The sequence below is a fragment of the Anolis sagrei genome, chromosome 3 (assembly GCF_037176765.1).
Source record: "Anolis sagrei isolate rAnoSag1 chromosome 3, rAnoSag1.mat, whole genome shotgun sequence".
In the NCBI taxonomy this organism is placed as follows: Eukaryota; Metazoa; Chordata; class Lepidosauria; order Squamata; family Dactyloidae; genus Anolis; species Anolis sagrei.
Genome location: NC_090023.1, coordinates 5,376,012 through 5,394,244, shown reverse-complemented (window position 1 = coordinate 5,394,244; position 18,233 = coordinate 5,376,012). Strand labels below are relative to the sequence as shown.

General features: G+C 45.1%; 1 protein-coding gene across 1 annotated transcript; it reads right to left on the bottom strand.

Moving 5' to 3' along the window:
• Nucleotides 1–1,585: 1,585 nt before the first annotated feature.
• LOC132772315 (sialidase-3-like) lies at nt 1,586–17,478 on the bottom strand. The gene is made up of 3 exons (XM_060771285.2): nt 17,014–17,478; nt 12,863–13,093; nt 1,586–5,788 (listed from the first exon to the last, which is right to left on the bottom strand). The coding sequence occupies exons 2-3, from the start codon at nt 13,067–13,069 to the stop codon at nt 4,814–4,816; spliced, it is 1,182 nt and encodes a 393-aa protein (XP_060627268.2). The 5' UTR covers nt 13,070–13,093; nt 17,014–17,478; the 3' UTR covers nt 1,586–4,813.
• Between the last annotated feature and the right edge of the window lie 755 nt (nt 17,479–18,233).

Genomic DNA, 18,233 nt, shown 5'->3' with positions numbered 1-18,233 from the left:
CATCAAACTTTAAATGCATCTGCACTGTAGAATGAATGCAGTTTGACACCACTTTAATTGCTATGCCTCAGTGCAACGGAATCATGGGAGATGTAGTTTGGCAAGGAACGAAACTGTAACTCCATAGATGCAGGCGAAACGTCAGGAGAGAATGCCTCTAGGACATGGCCATATAGCCCGAAAAAAACCTACAACAACTTAGTGATTCCAGCCATGAAAGCCTTCGACAATACATATTCTAAGCTAACTCAACTGTTCATTGAGGACTTGAAACTTGGGCAGTGTGGGGTTGAATTCCAACACTTCCTTGGAAACTTTTAAGGAGAGGCTTTTCCTGCATGGCAGGGGGTTGGACTAGATGGCCCACATGGGCTCTTCCAACTCTATAATTCTATGATGTATGTATGTATGCATGCACCTGCATAATCCAGGATTAATCTGCTTCCACCATCGTTGACATGAGCTGAGAAAGCTCTAAACAGAACAGAGAACTAAAACACGAGACTCAGGGACCGTCACCAATCATAGAATCAGAGTTGGAAGAGACCTTGTGGGCCATCTAGTCCAACCCCATTCTGCCAAGAAGCAGGAAAATTGCATTCAAAGCACCCCCGACAGATGGCCATACAGCCTCTGTTTAAAAGAAGGAGCCTCCACCACATTCCAGGGCAGAGAGTTCCACTGCTGAACACCTCTCAGAGTTAGGAATTTCAGAAAAGTCAGCCAGTAAGGAGTAAAGCAGAAATACAGCACTTATATTTCACATTGTACGTATCCATGGATTCTAGGCAGAAAAAACGAAATGCAAAGATACAGAATGGGGGACGATGCCTGGCTCGAGAGCAGTACGTGTGAAAAAGATCTTGGAGTCCTTGTGGACAACAAGTTAAACATGAGCCAGGAATGTGATGTGGCGGCAAAAAAAGCCAATGGGATTTTGGCCTGCATCAATAGGAGCCTAGTGTCTAGATCTAGGGAAGTAATGCTACCCCTCTATTCTGCTTTGGTTAGACCACACCTGGAATATTGTGTCCAATTCTGGGCACCACAATTCAAGAGAGATATTCACAAGCTGGAATGTGTCCAGAGGAGGGCAACTAAAATGATCAAGGGTCTGGAGAACAAGCCCTATGAGGAGCGGCTTAGGGAGCTGGGCATGTTTAGCCTGAAGAAGAGAAGGCTGAGAGGAGACATGACAGCCATGTATAAATATGTGAGAGGAAACCACAGGGAGGAGGAGGGAGCAAGCTTGTTTTCTGCTTTCCTGAAGACTAGGACGCGGAACAACGGCTTCAAACTACAAGAGAGGAGATTCCATCTGAACATGAGGAAGAACTTCCTGACTATGAGAGCCGTTCAGCAGCGGAACTCTCTGCCCCGGAGTGTGGTGGAGGCTCCTTCTTTGGAAGCTTTTAAACAGAGGCTGGATGGCCATCTGTCAGGGGTGATTGTAATGCAATATTCCTGCTTCTTGGCAGAATGGGGCTGGACTGGATGGCCCAGGAGGTCTCTTCCAACTCTAGGATTCTACCTGGTACACGCCTTAAGAATACAAAGAGCCTGAAAACAAGAGTGTCCCATCCAACTGTATTCAAACATATTTTATTTGAGAGCAGTGTGGCACTTCACAAGTTATATTTTCCCTTTGCTTTGTAGACATTGGCTCACATCCCAAAGGCAGCTGTCAAAACAGGCCAGACCTGTCTTGTTTGGAGTGATATCAACACTGATTCAAAGGATGACTCCAGATAAGCAATCGTTTTTTCAAAAAAGCTGCCTTTGTCACATACCGCAAAAACACATTTTCACATTCGGCTGCACATACTTATTACTATAGTGGCCAAGTTTATAGCCATTGTGCAATTCTTTAAGTAAACATAGCATGGAAATCTGGGTTCCTGATAATAGGGAACGGGCAAGGAGAAACTATGCATGCATCTAAATTGGCAAATTAATGCAGTTTGATGTCACTTTAACTGACAGGGCTCAATGATATGCAATCCTGGGAGTTGTAGCTTAATAATAATAATAATAATAATAATAATAAGGATCATATCGTCAGCTGCTGCAAGAAAATTGCACAAACGGACTACAAACAGAGGCACAACTCTGCGGCCCAAATGATTCATTGGAACTTATGTCACAAAGACCACCTGCCCGGAGTCAAGTACTGGTGGGATTATCAACCTGCAAAAGTAGAAAATGAACACACAAAAATACTGTGGGACTTTTGAATCCAGTCTGACAAAGTTTTGGAACACAATACACCAGACATCACAATTGTGGAAAATAAAAAAGTTTGGATGATTGATGTCGCCATAGTTCTGTTGGAACTAAGGAAATGGGTTTATAGATCTGTAGAATGTTGTGAGAGTGGCACCACTCTCACAACCACCATGTCAGGCTACACAGAGAAGCCATTGAAATCCATCAGCATGTGGACAATTTCAACAGAAAGGAGGAAATCATGAAAATGAACAAAATCTGGCTTCCAGTATTTAAAAAAAACTCTAAAATTACAACAGCAAAACAACAGAAAGGAAAAAAAAAATCAGGGACATCTAATCACCTCTCGACAAAAGATTGCCCCAGGCACTGCCAGGCCATCAAATGCTAATCAAGGTGGTCAGTTGAAACATTCACACCTAGCTCCAGCAGACAAGGGTTCTTTGTCCCACCCTGGTCATTCCACAGATATATAAACCCTTTTTCCTAGTTCCAACAGACCTCACTAACTCCGAGGATGCTTGCCATAGATGCAGGCAAAACGTCAGGAGAGAATGCCTCTAGAACATGGCTGTATAGCCCGAAAAAACCTACAACAACCCAGTGATTCCGGCCATGAAAGCCTTCGACAATACATTGAAGTGTAAAGAACTTTTATTTGTGTTACGGAAACCTTGTTCTTGTAAATAGTGCAACCATATTATTTTGCTATAACAAAACATTGGTCTGTGTGTTTTTGTTCTTTCATCACTTTGGACTACTGTGCTGGGTCAGGCTGCTGCTGCTAAGTTACTCTGCTGATAAGTTACTCTGCTGTGCATTTATGAGGAGGGTCTTTCTTTAATAAGCCCACTTACCCAACACAAAAAATATCTGTGAAGCAAGGAGAGGCTACAGAAGTTTCCTTTTGCTAAAACTAACAGGAAAGGCCAAGAGTCCACCATATTCTCTCTTTCTAATTGAGAGCAAAATATTTTGGCACTGAGTTTGCAGCAGTTGGAGTAATCGGGAAAAAAAAGGGGCAAAGCGGGAGGAGGAGAGAGAAACCAGGACACTTTAAAAGCAGCCGGAAAAGTGGGACAGCAGAGGATTAATGCTTGCATGCTGGAGCTGTCTTCATAGACCTGTCAGCGGCTTATGATACTGTGAACCACCGCTGCCTCCTGAGAAAAATGTATAATATCACAAAGGACGACCACCTCACCCGCCTCATAGGAAACCTGCTACAAAACAGGAGCTTTTTTGTTGAGTTCTAGGACCAGAGAAGCAGATGGCGGAAACAGAAGAACGGCCTGCCTCAGGGGAGCGTGCTTGCTCCATCCATGGTCAACATCTACACAAATGACCAGCCACTGCCAGAAAGGACAGAGAGTTTCATCTATGCTGATGATCGTGCCATCACCACTCAAGCAGCGAAGTTCTTTGAGATGGTAGCTCTACGAAGCTCTATGTGCTCTTACTGCCTATTACAGGGGAAACCAGCTGATCCCCAACCCATCTAAAACACAGACATGTGCCTTTCACCTCAAGAACAGACAAGCATCCCGAGCTCTGAGGATTATTACCTGGGAAGGAATCCCACTGGAGCATTGCAGCACACCCAAAAAACTGGGAGTCACTCTGGACCGTGCTCTGACCTACAAGAAACACTGCCTGAGCATCAAGCAAAAAGTGGGTGCTAGAAACAATATCATACGAAAGCTGACTGGCACAACCTGGGGATCACAACCAGATACAGTGAAGACATCTGCCCTTGCTCTATGCTACTCTGCTGCTGAGTATGCATGCCCAGTGTGGAACACATCTCACCATGCTAAAACAGTGGATGTGGCTCTTAATGACACATGCCGCATTATCACAGGGTGTCTACACCCTACACCACTGGAGAAATTACACTGCTTAGCTGGCATTGCACCACCTAACATCTGCCGGGAAGTAGCAGCCAATAGTGAAAGGACCAAGGCAGAGACATCTCCTGTTTGGGTATCAGCCAGCACGTCAATGACTTAAATCCAGAAATAGTTTCCTAAGATCTACAGAGACACTCGCTGGAACACCTCAGCAAGCGAGAGTCCAAAAGTGGCAGGCTCAAACCCAGAACCTCAATCAATGGCTGATACCAAATGAGATACTCCCCCCTAGGCACACAGAAGACTGGGCGACTTGGAAGGCACTGAACAGACTGCGCTCTGGCACCACGAGATACAGAAATGGGGCCACAAAGTGGAGTCCATGACATGCGAGTGTGGAGAAGAGCAAACCACTGACCACCTGCTGCAATGCAACCTCAGCCCAGCCACATGCACAAGGGAGGACCTTCTTGCAGCAACACCAGAGGCACTCCAAGTGGCCAGATACTGGTCAAAGGACATTTAATCAACTACCAAACTCACAAATTTTGTATTTTGTTCTGTTAGAAATGTAATATAATTGACTGGTTGCCCTGACACGACAAATACAGAGGATTAATGGAGTCTGTTGCAGCCAAATCAGGACAGTTGGAGGATATGAGATGGTCAGTTTCCTCCCCTTCTCCTTGAGAGGAATATATCCTGGAGGAAAGGAAGGCTGTTGTAGTTTTGAGGGGTCAGCTTTCCCTCACATTGCTCAGAAGTTCGACATCGGAGAAGAGTTGGAAGGCGATCTCTTCATAGGCGGAGGATGTCCCGCACTCAAACAAGCAACCGAAGAGCAGGGACTTCCCTTCCTTGCACACGGCCAGGTCCGAATAGCCGCTGGGCCCTTCGTTCAGCACCCACGGTCCTTTCCAGGAGCCCTTCTCCAAGGGAGACATGTTCAAGTAGATGCCCAGGTCCACACGCTGGCACCGGCTTGTGGGGTGCGAGAAAATGAGCCACGATCTGGATGACGTATAGCCACTCGATGCTTGTGATTCACCCAGATCCGAGGATCCGAAACTCACCACGCTCCCTTGGCACCCCTTTGGGGGCTCACACAACTCCCTGCACAGGAAGGATCCCTCGAATTGGCAACCCCAGTCGTGGCTGAAGGCTTCGGCCCGGCACTGCTCCCGGCACGAATTCCGGGCATTGATGTACAAGACGCGGCGGTCGTCCCGGCACGTCAGCTCGGCCACTTGGCACTCGGTGGTGCGCACACTCTCCAGGAGCCGTCCCCGGGTCCAATTCCTCCCGCCGTCGTCGCTGTATAAAGTGAAGCAATGCGGATGCGTGTAGCAGAAGGAGAAGCAGCAGAAGCAAGGCTTGTGGATGTAATAGGCGTACGCCGGGACCACCAAGCGGCCAGAGCTCAGCTGGACCCCGTGGCCCGGACCCACGGCAAAGGTGGCCCAGTTTTTTGGGTTGGCCTTTTCTGTCAGATCGACCGCCGGGCTCCAAGTACGGCCGCAGTCTCGGCTGGAGATGTAGCACAACCTGGCGGCGTTTCTCCCCGTCAGGATTTGGCATTGCGCCGTGACGTGATCGCGCACGCAGATGAAGAAGAGGAAAACGGTGCCGCTCTTCTCCTCGTAGAGCGGGCAAGGGTTCATGGTGCGGCATTTGGGAAGAGTGGCCGCCATCAAAGACTCCGGAGGGCCCCACTAGAGTCGGAAAAAGAGGAAAAGACCAAAAGGGTGAATTTTTAAATGGCTTTGAACTGCACACGATTTTTTTGTCATTTCTAATTTGTATGTTTAACCAGCTAAAGAAACATAAAGAAAAGAACAATGTCTATATTATTATTCAAATTTTTATTTTTAACCAGCTAAAGATACATACATATATTATAAAATATTATTTTGCTGTCACACGCTGGGCCTGTGCATCAGACTGTAGACAGGACATAAATTCTGTGTGCCCAACGGGATGCCGGGGCTGCCTTGGATTAAAGGCCCTTGGATTTCCTTAAAACAGAGTCTTTAGATTGCTTAAAGGTTCAACAATGTTCTTTATTGATGAAAACAAACAGGTACTTTAAGGCTTTCTTAACAGTCTATTGGCTCTCTCTCAAGCTTGTCCACGGGGAACAGGCACTATCTTCATAACTGTATTTTAACTAATGGGGATATCCTTAACTTCTAATCTGGGCAGTCTGTCTTTGCCTCTGTTGGCGTGGAGCCCCTGCACCTGGTACCAACTGCTTCTGTCTTCTGCGATTGACCCTTACCAAGCAGTGCTTTGTAGACTTCCAGGGGAAAAAGAATTCAGGTTTCCGTGATGGCTGACTGAAGTCCTTCAGCAAAGGAACTGTAGGGCTGTATAACCCCAGCCAAGCTGTGGGCTGTATATCTCCCCGGCCAAGCCATAGAAGACGAAGCTTTCTACAGGAGCTCTTCGTTTTATGTCCTGCATGAAAGGCTTCTCTGTGTGGACTGAACTCAAACTGGCTCCTATTCCCTCCAAAACCCAAAAAGGGGACGGGACCAGGGAACCTAACTATAATTGACAGGTGGCTTGCCCTATTATTGCAACCAAAAGAAGCTACCTATCTGCAGAGTCCCTGAAACTTAGGACTACAACAAACATTCAATGCAAAGCAAACAAAATTGGAGCTCCTGGCACAGCTGTACCTGTACTATTATTAAAATATTATTAAAATTATTATTATTATTATTATTATTATTACATTTATGTGTACCCTTCTTTATCTCTCTTGCAGGAGACTCAAAGCGGCCTAACATAAAAACATCAGCATACAATTTAAAATATACAAATACTAAAACAGGATTAAAAATAAACAGTATTAAAAATTCCCAGTAAAAACTATTAAAATGTGTTCAAAGGTAAAAACCACAACACACCCTGACTTGATCTGAAACATAAATGTAAACATAAACATACTTGAACAACACACAGCAGGTTAACCAATATCTGCAATAAATCTTGCCAACAGGTGAACTCCTGGCCTTAACCCAGCTTCTGCCTACCCAACAGTTCAAAAGCCAATGTGAGTAAATAAATAGGTACTGCGTTAAAGTGGGGAGGTATTTCAATCAGAAAAGGAGGAAGTTTATGAACACAGAAAGTGGCAAGGAGATGGAGCGACAGCACCCCCTGTGGCCGGAACTGAGCACAGCCTCCAAAGATGCCGAAAGATGGGAAAGTCTATATATACCTCTATCTGTTGTCTGTCTTGTCATTGTATAATCTGCACGGAATGTTTGCATTTCCCACCCTCGGCTCGCTCCATCCATGTTCAACATCTACACAAATGACCAGCCGCTGCCAGAAGAGACAGAGAGTTTAATCTATGCTGATGATCGTGCCATTACCACGCAAGCAGGGAGTTTGAGATGGTTGAAAAGAAGCTCTCCGAAGCTCTAGGTGCCCTTACTGCCTATTACAGGGAAAACCAGCTGATCCCTAATCCATCTAAAACACAGACATGTGCCTTTCACCTTAAGAACAGAGAAGCATCCCGAGCTCTGAGGATGATTACCTGGGAAGGAATCCCACTGGAGCATTGCAGCGCACCCAAATACCTGGGAGTCACTCTGGACCGTGCTCTGACCTACAAGAAGCACTGCCTGAACATCAAGCAAAAAGTGGGCGCTAGAAACAACATCATACGAAAGCTGACTGGCACAACCTGGGGATCACAACCAGACACAGTGAAGACATCTGCCCTTGCGCTATGCTACTCTGCTGCTGAGTATGCATGCCCAGTGTGGAACACATCTCACCACGCTAAAACAGTGGATGTGGCTCTTAATGAGACATGCTGCATTATCACGGGATGTCTGCGCCCCACACCACTGGAGAAATTACACTGCTTAGCCGGTATTGCACCACCTGACATCCGCCGGGAAGTAGCAGCCAATAGTGAAAGGACCAAGGCAGAGACATCTCCAGCTCATCCCCTGTTTGGATATCAGCCAGCACGTCAACGACTTAAATCATGACATCGTTTTCTTAGATCTACAGAGACACTCACTGGAACACCTCAGCAAGCGAGAGTCCAAAAGTGGCAGGCCCAAACCCAGCACCTCAATCCGTGGCTGATACCAGATGAGAGACTCCCCCCTGGGCAAACGGAAAACTGGGCAACTTGGAAGGCGCTGAACAGACTGCGCTCTGGCACCACGAGATGCAGAGCCAATCTTAAGAAATGGGGCTACAGGGTGGAATCCTCGACATGCAAGTGTGGAGAAGAGCAAACCACTGACCCCCTGCTGCAATGCCACCTGAGCCCTGCCACATGCACAATGGAGGACCTTCTTGTGGCAACACCAGAGGCACTCCAAGTGGCCAGAAACTGGTCAAAGGACATCTAATCAACTACCAAGTTTGCAAAATCTGTGTTGTTGTTGTTTTTTTAAAAAATCTGTTTGTTTGTTTTGTTCTGTTAGAAATGTAATAAAATGGTATGGTTGCTGATCACATGATAAACAAATAAAACCATCCGCTTATACTCGAGTCAATCCGTTTTCATGTTTTCGTGTGGTAAAATTAGGTGCCTCGGCTTATTTTCTGGTTGGCTTATACTCGAGTATATACGTAAACACAAATATATACACACACAAAACACATATACACAGACTGGGACACAGCAACATGTGGCAGGGGACAGCTAGTATAAATTAAAATGGACAACAAGTTAAACATGAGCCAACAATGTGCCTAGTGTCTAGATCTAGGGAAGTCATGCTACCCCTCATTCTGCCTTGGTTAGACCACACCTGGAATATTGTGTCCAATTCTGGGCACCACAATTCAAGAGAGATATTGACAAGCTGGAATGTGTCCAGAGGAGGGCGACTAAAATGATCAAGGGTCTGGAGAACAAGCCCTATGAGGAGCGGCTTAAGGAGCTGGGCATGTTTAGCCTGAAGAAGAGAAAGCTGAGAGGAGATATGATGAGAGCCATGTATAAATATGTGAGAGGAAGCCACAGGGAGGAGGAGGGAGCAAGCTTGTTTTCTGCTTCCTTGGAGACTAGGACGCGGAACAATGGCTTCAAACTACAAGAGAGGAGATTCCATCTGAACATGAGGAAGAACTTCCTGACTGTGAGAGCCGTTCAGCAGTGGAACTCTCTGCCCCGGAGTGTGGTGGAGGCTCCTTCTTTGGAGGCTTTTAAGCAGAGGCTGGATGGCCATCTGTCAGGGGTGATTTGAATGCAATATTCCTGCTTCTTGGCAGAATGGGGTTGGACTGGATGGCCCAGGAGGTCTCTTCCAACTCTTTGATTCTATGATTCTATAATTCTATGAAAATGATGAATGCTAGGACCTAAAAATCTGTTTTAATATTGTTTTTTTCTATTCCTTCTTCTCTAGCCCAGAAAGACTTGAGTCTGTTAAAAGTGAATCGGAGAAATGTTCTTGGAAGACGAAGAGCTGAGAAATGTCCCACAAAACAATGAAGATGTTGCAAGTTGAAATGCAATTGTTCAGCGAGGGACACGGCTTTGTTTGAACGAAAGTTGGCAAATTGGGAATCGTTAGTCATTATTGCTTTACTGGGGAAAAAAACCAGATTCTCAATGAATTATTTAATTGGACAATGTATACCTCTAATAATAAAAGAGATTGCATATTTCCAGAATAGCTCGATGACTGTGAAATGTAAGACACCTGGAACTGGATATGAGAAAAATACACCTTGAATTGGGATCTGATGTTAACTAACTTATCCTCATTGAGGACTGCAGACTTGAGCAGCGTGGGGTTGAATTCCAACACCAGGTGAGGTCACAAATGGCCCAATACTATGCTAGAGATGCTTCAGAGCAGGCAGGGGCCAACTTTGGCCTTCCAGGTGTTTTGGACTTCAACTCCCACAATTCCTAACAGCCGGTAGGCTGTTAGGAATTGTGGGAGTTGAAGTCCAAAACACCTGGAGGGCCCAAGTTGGCCCATGCCTGCTTTAGAGTGTTTCTCTATGTAGTTGACGGCTTCCCAAAAGTTGTAACTGTTGGAGTTCGGCCTGTGATTGTGTTTCAGGATCAAGGTGCTTTGGATGTGGGAAGTGATGCCAATCAATTTCAAGATGGCAATGGTTTGGTCAATGATAGTGATGCAGAGAAGGACCAGGAGACCCCTGTGCAAAGTGTAGTTTCCCATGAGAATGTCCCTAAAGGGAGTGCAACAGGTAGTATACTCCTTGAATTGCTACCAGAGGGTTCCCAGGATTCGGAGCTTGAAAACTACTGGGCCCTGCTGTGAGACTTAACGAGTAAATAGATAGGCGAGAGGAAATTAGTCAAAACAGATAAGCCGAACAGTGCCTTCGGCGGTCTGCCATGTTCAGGCAGAAAAAGATAAGGGGATCTCAAGTAAAACGAAACCAATTTCCTGAGTGTGTGGAATAGTTTAACGAGGGGATAAAAGTTCAAGTTTTGGGAAATATAGTCAGATGAAGCAATGTTGGAATCAAGTGTAGTTTATTTCATGGAAGCTTTGCTTGGAAGATTCTTGTTCATGGTTTGGACTCTTGGAGTGTATGAATGCCTACTCATTCCTTGGATTAATGTTTCCTGTTTTCCTGTTGTAGGTTTTTTCGGGCTAGATGGCCATGTTCTAGAGCAGGGGTCCTCAAACTAAGGCCCAGGGTCCGGATACGGCCCTCCAAGGTCATTTACCCGGCCCTTGCTCAGGGTCAACCTACGTCTGAAATGACTTGAAAGCACACAACAACAACAACAATCCTATCTCATCAGCCAAAAGCAGGCCTACACTTCCCATTGAAATACTAATACGTTTATATTTGTTTAAATTGTTTTTCATTTTAATTATTCTATTGTTTTTAAGTGTTTTTTGCATTATAAATAAGATGTGTGCAAGGGAATTCCTTCATTTTTTTTCCAAATTATAATCCGGCCCTCCAACACTTTTAGGGACTGTGACATGGCCCTCAAAAGTTTGAGGACCTCTGTTCTAGAGGCATTCTCTCCTGACGTTTCGCCTGCATCTATGGCAAGAATACTCAGAGGAAGTGAAGTAGTCACTACCTCTGAGGAGGCTTGCCATAGATGCAGGCGAAACGTCAGGAGAGAATGCCTCTAGACCATGGCCATATAGCCTGAAAAAACCTACAACAACCCAGTGATTCCAGCCATGAAAGCCCTCGACAATACATTCCTGAATTATTTTGGAGAAGTGTGGACTTTGTTTTATGGACTTAGTTGTACTTTACCCTGGATTATTTTTGCTCCTGCTTATCTTCTTACCTAATTGGATTTACCTATTTCTTTTAAGTGCTTTTTTACTTGCTACTTTCTCATTATCTATATAAATAAAAATTTAACGTTTGTTTGTGGGATTAACAGAATTCAAAAAGCACTGGACGAATTGACACCAAATTTGGACACAGTACACCTATCAGGCCAATGAGTGACCATCACTCACGAAAACACTGAAAAACACAGCAGAAGGGACTTAAAAAGAAAGAAAAAGAAAAAAAGTACATTACAACGCACGTGCAAAACCACATGTATATACACAAACACACATATACACACATATATGCATATACACACACACAACACATACACAGGAGGGAGGGAGGAAGGAGGAAGAGAAGGAAGGAGAGAAGAAGGGAAAGAAGGAGGGAAAGAAGGAGAGAAGGAAAGAAAGAAAGGTAGAGAAGGAAGGAGGGAGAGAAAGAGGGAAAGAAGAAGGGAAGGAGAGAAAGAAGGAAAGAAAGAAGGGTAGAGAAGGAAGGAGAGAAGGAGGGAGAGAAGGAGGGAGAGAAAGAAGGAAGGAAAAAAGATGGGTAGAGAAGGGAGGAGAGAAGGAGGGAGAGAAAAAGGGAAGGAGAGAAAGAAAGAAAGAAAGAAAGAAAGGTAGAGAAGGAAGGAAGGAGAGAAGGAGGGAGAGAATGAAATAAAAAAGTGAAAGAGACAAGGAAGGAGAGAAGGAACAAAAGAGAAAAAGAGGGAGGGAAGGAAGGAAAAAAGAAGGGTAGAGAAGGAAGGAGAGAAGGACAGAGAGAAAGAGGGAAGGAGAGAATGAAGGAAAGAAAAAAGGGTAGAGAAGGAAGGAAGGAAGGAAGGAAGGAAGGAAGGAAGGAAGGAAGGAAGGAGAGAGGGGGGAGAAAGAAGGAGAGAAGGAAAGAAAGAAAGGTAGTGAAGGAAAGAGGGAAAGAAAGAGGGAAAGAAAGAAGGGAAGGAGAAAAAGAAGGAAAGAAAGAAGGGTAGTGAAGGAAGGAAGGAGGGAGAGAATGAAAAAAAAGTGAAAGAGACAAGGAAGGAGAGAAGGAATGAAAGAGAGAAAGAGGGAGGGAAGGAAGGAAGGAAAGAGACAAGGAAGGATGGAACCAAAGAGCAAAGGAAGCGAGAAAACAAACAGGTAGAGAAGGAAGGAAAAAGAAGGGAAAGAAAAAGAGGGAAGGAAGGAAAGAGGGAGGGAGGGAGGGAAGGAAGGAGAGAAAGAAAGAAGGAGAGAAAGAGGGAGGGAAGGTTAGCCACAACGAGTGGCAGGTACAGCTAGTATTCAATAAAAGGATTGTTTTCAATTGCAAACTGTGCCAACAAAGAGAAAAAATACGACAAATGCAATGAAGCCAGAATGGATGTACAAAGAACTTCTAACTGTACTAAAACACAAAAGAGACATGCACAAGAAGTGGAAAAAGGGAGAAATCACCAAAGAAGAATTCAAACAAATAGCCAACACCTGTAGGGAAAAGGTCCACAAGATCGTGGTAACACTAAAGGGAGGACTCAATGATACCTGTACAGACGTCCTTTCTTTCTTCCCTCGCCTCATCACCAGGAACTTGGCATCTTCGTCTCTGGGCGAGGAGCGTTCCTCTGCAAAGGCCAGGAAGGTGGACTCCGACGGCAAGTACAGCAATGCTGGGATGCGGTAGGTGAGTCCTCCTCGTGTCTTCTGGCTGAAAAGAGTCACTTTCTTGGAGTCAGCCAGAGCTTCCACCATGTTTGCTGGTCACACAGAAATATTCTGCAAGAATGGGGAGGAAGAAGGGAAGACTTATTTATCCAAACTGCAATCATGTGTTGCATTGATTCATCAACTTCAAGAGGTCCAGTGTTGAGGAGAGAGCACTACAATCCTAACCTTATCCTCAATTTCAGCAGCTACCTTGTCTTAACTTGACTGGGTTTTTAATTATACGATTTCGTAATCTTAATTAGCAGCCTCTTATGCCACACCTTGCTGTGTTTCCCAATTCTCAGATTTAGTCAGAAGTCTCTTCTATAGGCTTGATCAGTGCAGAAACCCTGACTGACTTTGCACCTGCAAGTCTCCTTAATGCTGATCTAGCTTACTAATTGCAACATTTACACTTGCTTCAGACAGACAGGGTTCTTTCTCCCACCCTTGACGTCATTCCACAAGTATATATACACTCCACTTGGCTCACTACCTGTATGCAAATACCCTCACTGACTGACTTTGCAGCTGCAAGGCTATTCAATGCTAATCTAGTTTGCTAACTGCAACATTTACACTTGCTTCAAACAGAAATGGGTTCTTTCTCCCACCCTGGATATCATTACACAGATAGATAGATAGACATGCATTCCACTCTCCTCACTACCTGTATGCAGATACCCTCACTGACTGACTTTGCAGCTGCAAGGCTCCTCAGTGCTAATCTAGCTTGCTAATTGCAACATTTACACTTGCTTCAGGCAGACAAGGGTTCTTTCTCCCACTCTGGACAACATTCCACAAATATACATACACTCCACTTGGCTCACTACCGATATGAAGATAACCCTACTGATTGACTTTACTGGTGGGGGGCTCCTCAATGCTAATCTAGCTTGCTCATTGCAACATTTACACCGTGGGCATCATGCACACACACATACACTCCACTTGGCTCACTACCTGTATGCAGATACCCTCACTGACTGACTTTGCAGCTGCAAGGCTCCTCAGTGCTAATCTAGCTTGCTCATTGCAACATTTACACTTGCTTCAGGCAGACAAGGGTTCTTTCTCCCACTCTGGACAACATTCCACAAATATACATACACTCCACTTGGCTCACTACCGATATGAAGATAACCCTACTGATTGACTTTACTGGTGGGGGGCTCCTCAATGCTAATCTAGCTTGCTCATTGCAACATTTACACCGTGGGCATCATGCACACACACATACACTCCACTTGGCTCACTACCTGTATGCAGATACCCTCACTGACTGACTTTGCAGCTGCAAGGCTCCTCAGTGCTAATCTAGCTTGCTCATTGCAACATTTACACTTGCTTCAGACAAGGGTTCTTTCTCCCACCCTGGACATCAATCCACATACACACACACATTCTACTTGCTTCACTACCTGTATGCAGATACCCTCACTGACTGACTTTGCAGCTGCAAGGCTCCTCAGTGCTAATCTACCTTGCTCATTGCAACATTTACACTTGCGTCAGACAGACAAGGGTTCTTTCTCCCACCCTGGACACCATTCCACAGATAGATAGATAGGCACTCATTCCACTTGCCTCGCTACTTGTATGCAGATACCTTCACTGGTTGACTTTGCAGCTGCAAGGCTCCTCAGTGCTAATCTAGCTTGCTCACTGCAACATTTACACTTGCTTCAGACAGACAAGTGTTCTTTCTCCCACCCTGGACATCATTCCACATAGTGATTGACTTTGCAGCTGTAAGGCTCCTCACTGATTGACTTTGCAGCTGCAGTGCTAATCTAGATTGCTCATTGCAACATTTACACTTGCATCAAACAGACAAGGGTTCTTTCTCCTACCCTGGACATCATTCTACACACCCACCCACACACATATATTCCACTTGCTTCACTACCTGTATGCAGATACCTTCACTGATTGACTTTGCAGCTGCAAGGCTCCTCAGTGCTAATCTAGCTTGCTAATTGCAACATTTACACTTGTGTCAGACAGACAAGGGTTCTTTCTCCCACCCTGGACACCATTCCACAGATAGATAGATAGATAGATAGATAGACAGACATGCATTCCACTCTCCTCACTACCTGTATGCAGATACCCTCACTGACTGACTTTGCAGCTGCAAGACTCCTCAATGCTAATCTAGTTTGCTAATTGCAACATTTACACTTGCTTCAAGCAGACGGGGTTCTTTCTCCCACTCTGGACACCATTCCACAGATAGATAGATAGATAGATAGATAGATAGATAGGCACGCATTCCACTTGCCTCGCTACTTGTATGCAGATACCCTCACTGACTGACTTTGTAGCTGCAAGGCTCCTCAATGCTAATCTAGCTTGCTAATTGCAACATTTACACTTGCGTCAGACAAACAAGGGTTCTTTCTCCCACCCTGGACACCATTCCACAGATAGATAGATAGATAGATAGATAGGCACGCATTCCACTTGCCTCGCTACTTGTATGCAGATACCTTCACTGATTGACTTTGCAGCTGCAAGGCTCCTCAGTGCTAATCTAGCTTGCTAATTGCAACATTTACACTTGCTTCAGACAGACAGGGTTCTTTCTCCCACCCTGGACATCATTCCACAATATATAGGCTCCACTTGGCTCACTTCCTGTATGCAGATACCTTCACTGATTGACTTTACAGCGGCAAGGTTCCTCAATGCTAATCTAGCTTGCTCATTGCAACATTTACACTTGCTTCAGACAGACAAGGATTCTTTCTCCCACCCTGGACATCATTCTACATATATACACACATACACACACATTCCACTTGCCTCACTACCTGTATGCAGATACCCTCATTGACTGACTTCGCAGCTGCAGGGCTATTCAATGTTAATGTAGTTTGCTAACTGCAACATTTACACTTGCTTCAAACAGACAATCCTGGACATCATTACACACTTACGTACACACACACTCCACTTGTCTACCTGTGTGCAGATACCCTCACTGATTGACTTTGTAGCTCCAAGGCTCCTCCGTGCTAATCTAGCTTGCTCATTGCAACATTTACACTTGCTTCAGACAGACAAGGGTTCTTTCTCCTACCCTGGACATCACTCCACATACATATATATATACACACACATTTCACTTGGCTCCCTACCTGTATGCAGATACCCTCACTGACTGACTTTGCTGGTGCAAGGCTCCTCAATCCTAACCTAGCTTGCTAATTGTAACATTTGCACTTGCTTCAAACAGACCAGGGTTCTTTCTCCCAACCTGGACATCATACATATGCACACTCACACACACACACACTCTACTTGCTTCACTACCTCTATGGAGATACCCTCACTGATTGGCTTTGAAGCTGCAAGGCTCAATACTAACCTAGCTTGCTCACTGCAACATTTACACTTGCTTCAAACAGACATGGGTTCTTTATCCCACCATGCACATCATTCCACATACACACACACACACACCACTTACTTCACTACTGCTATGCAGATACCCTCACCGACTGACTTTGCAGTTGAAGGCTCCTCAATGCTAATCTAGCTTGCTCATTGCAACATTTACTTCAGACATGGGTTCTTTATCCCACCGTGGACATAATTGCACGCACACACATATACACACTCCACTTGCCTCACTACCTGTATGCAGATACCCTCACTGATTGACTTTGTAGCTCCAAGGCTCCTCAATACTAATCTAGCTTGCTCATTGCAACATTTACACTTGCTTCAGACAGGATTCTTTCTCCCACCCTGGACACCATTGCACATGTACATAAACACTCTACATGCTTGACTCACATCAGATACCTAGGAAGATGCCTGTCACGGGTGGAGGCGAAACGTCAGGAAAGAATGCTACTGGGATATGGCCAGAAAAACCTCACAGCAATGAAGTGATTCCAGCCATGAAAGCCTTCGACAACAAACCCACTGGAAATTCGAGCATCATTCTTCATCACCCCCATTCATTCCCCACTCACCTTGCAGCTGATGTTTGGCTCATGCAAACATCATCTGATTCTGCTGCAGCTGCAAGATGGGAGCACACTGCGAAAAAATGGAGCCCAGGCGAAGAAGGAGGAAAGAGGAGGAGGAGAAACCTGTTTCTCTCTTTCCTTCCTTCCTTCCTTCCTCCCTCCCTCCTCCCCTTGTTCTGCAGGGCCGCCCCTTTCTCCTCCATCCCTCCCTCCCACTGGGCAGTACTCCTCCCCTCCTTTTCAGCAGCCATTGCACCCCAAAATTGTAACTTTTGCAAGCCCTGGGTCTGATGCATATGGGTTGCAACGTTTCCCCCTTCCTTGCATGCTCCTGGGATGCTCTAAACGCCACTTTCCCCAGCTTTAGCCCTCCAGGTGTTTTGGACTTCATTTCCCAGAAGCCTTTGCAGTCCGCCAAGCTGGGTGGGGCTTCTGGGAGTTGAAGTTCCAAACACTAAAAGACAAAAAGGATGCAATTGCAATTTTGTGCAACTGTAGCAAACTGCAGCAGTTTGTAGTGCCATGGAATCTTGGGACTTTGTAGTTCTGTAGGGGCATTAATTGTATTTGCATTTTTAATTAGTGATGTGAGCCATTTTGCTTTCTTAATCAAAAATGCTTGCAAGGACTGGAGATAATTGCAATTTGGTGCAACTCAAAAAGATGCTTGCAAGGAGGTAATTGCAATTTAGTGCAACTGCTGCAGATTGTAGTGTCATGGATTCCTGGGACTTTGTAGTTCTGTGGGGGCATTAATTGTATTTGCATTTTTAATTAGTGATGTGAGCCACTTTGCATTCTTAACAAAAAAATGATGCTTGCAAGGACTGGAGGTAATTGCAATTTGGTGCAACTGCAGCAGATTGTAGTGCCATGGATTCCTGGGACTTTGTAGTTCTGTGGGGGCATTAATTGCATTTGCATTTTTAATTAGTGATGTAAGCCACTTTGCATTTTTAAACAAAAATGATGCTTGCAAGGACTGGAGGTAATTGCAATTTGGTGCAACTGCAGCAATCTGCAGCAGTTTGTAGTGCCATGGAATCCTGGGACTTTGTAGTTCTGTAGGGCCATTAATTGCATTTGCATTTTTAATTAGTGATGTGAGCCACTTTGCATTCTTAATCAAAAATATGCTTCCAAGGACTGGAGGTAATTGCAATTTGGTGCAATTGCAGCAGATTGTAGTGCCATGGAATCCTGGGACTTTGTAGTTCTGTAGG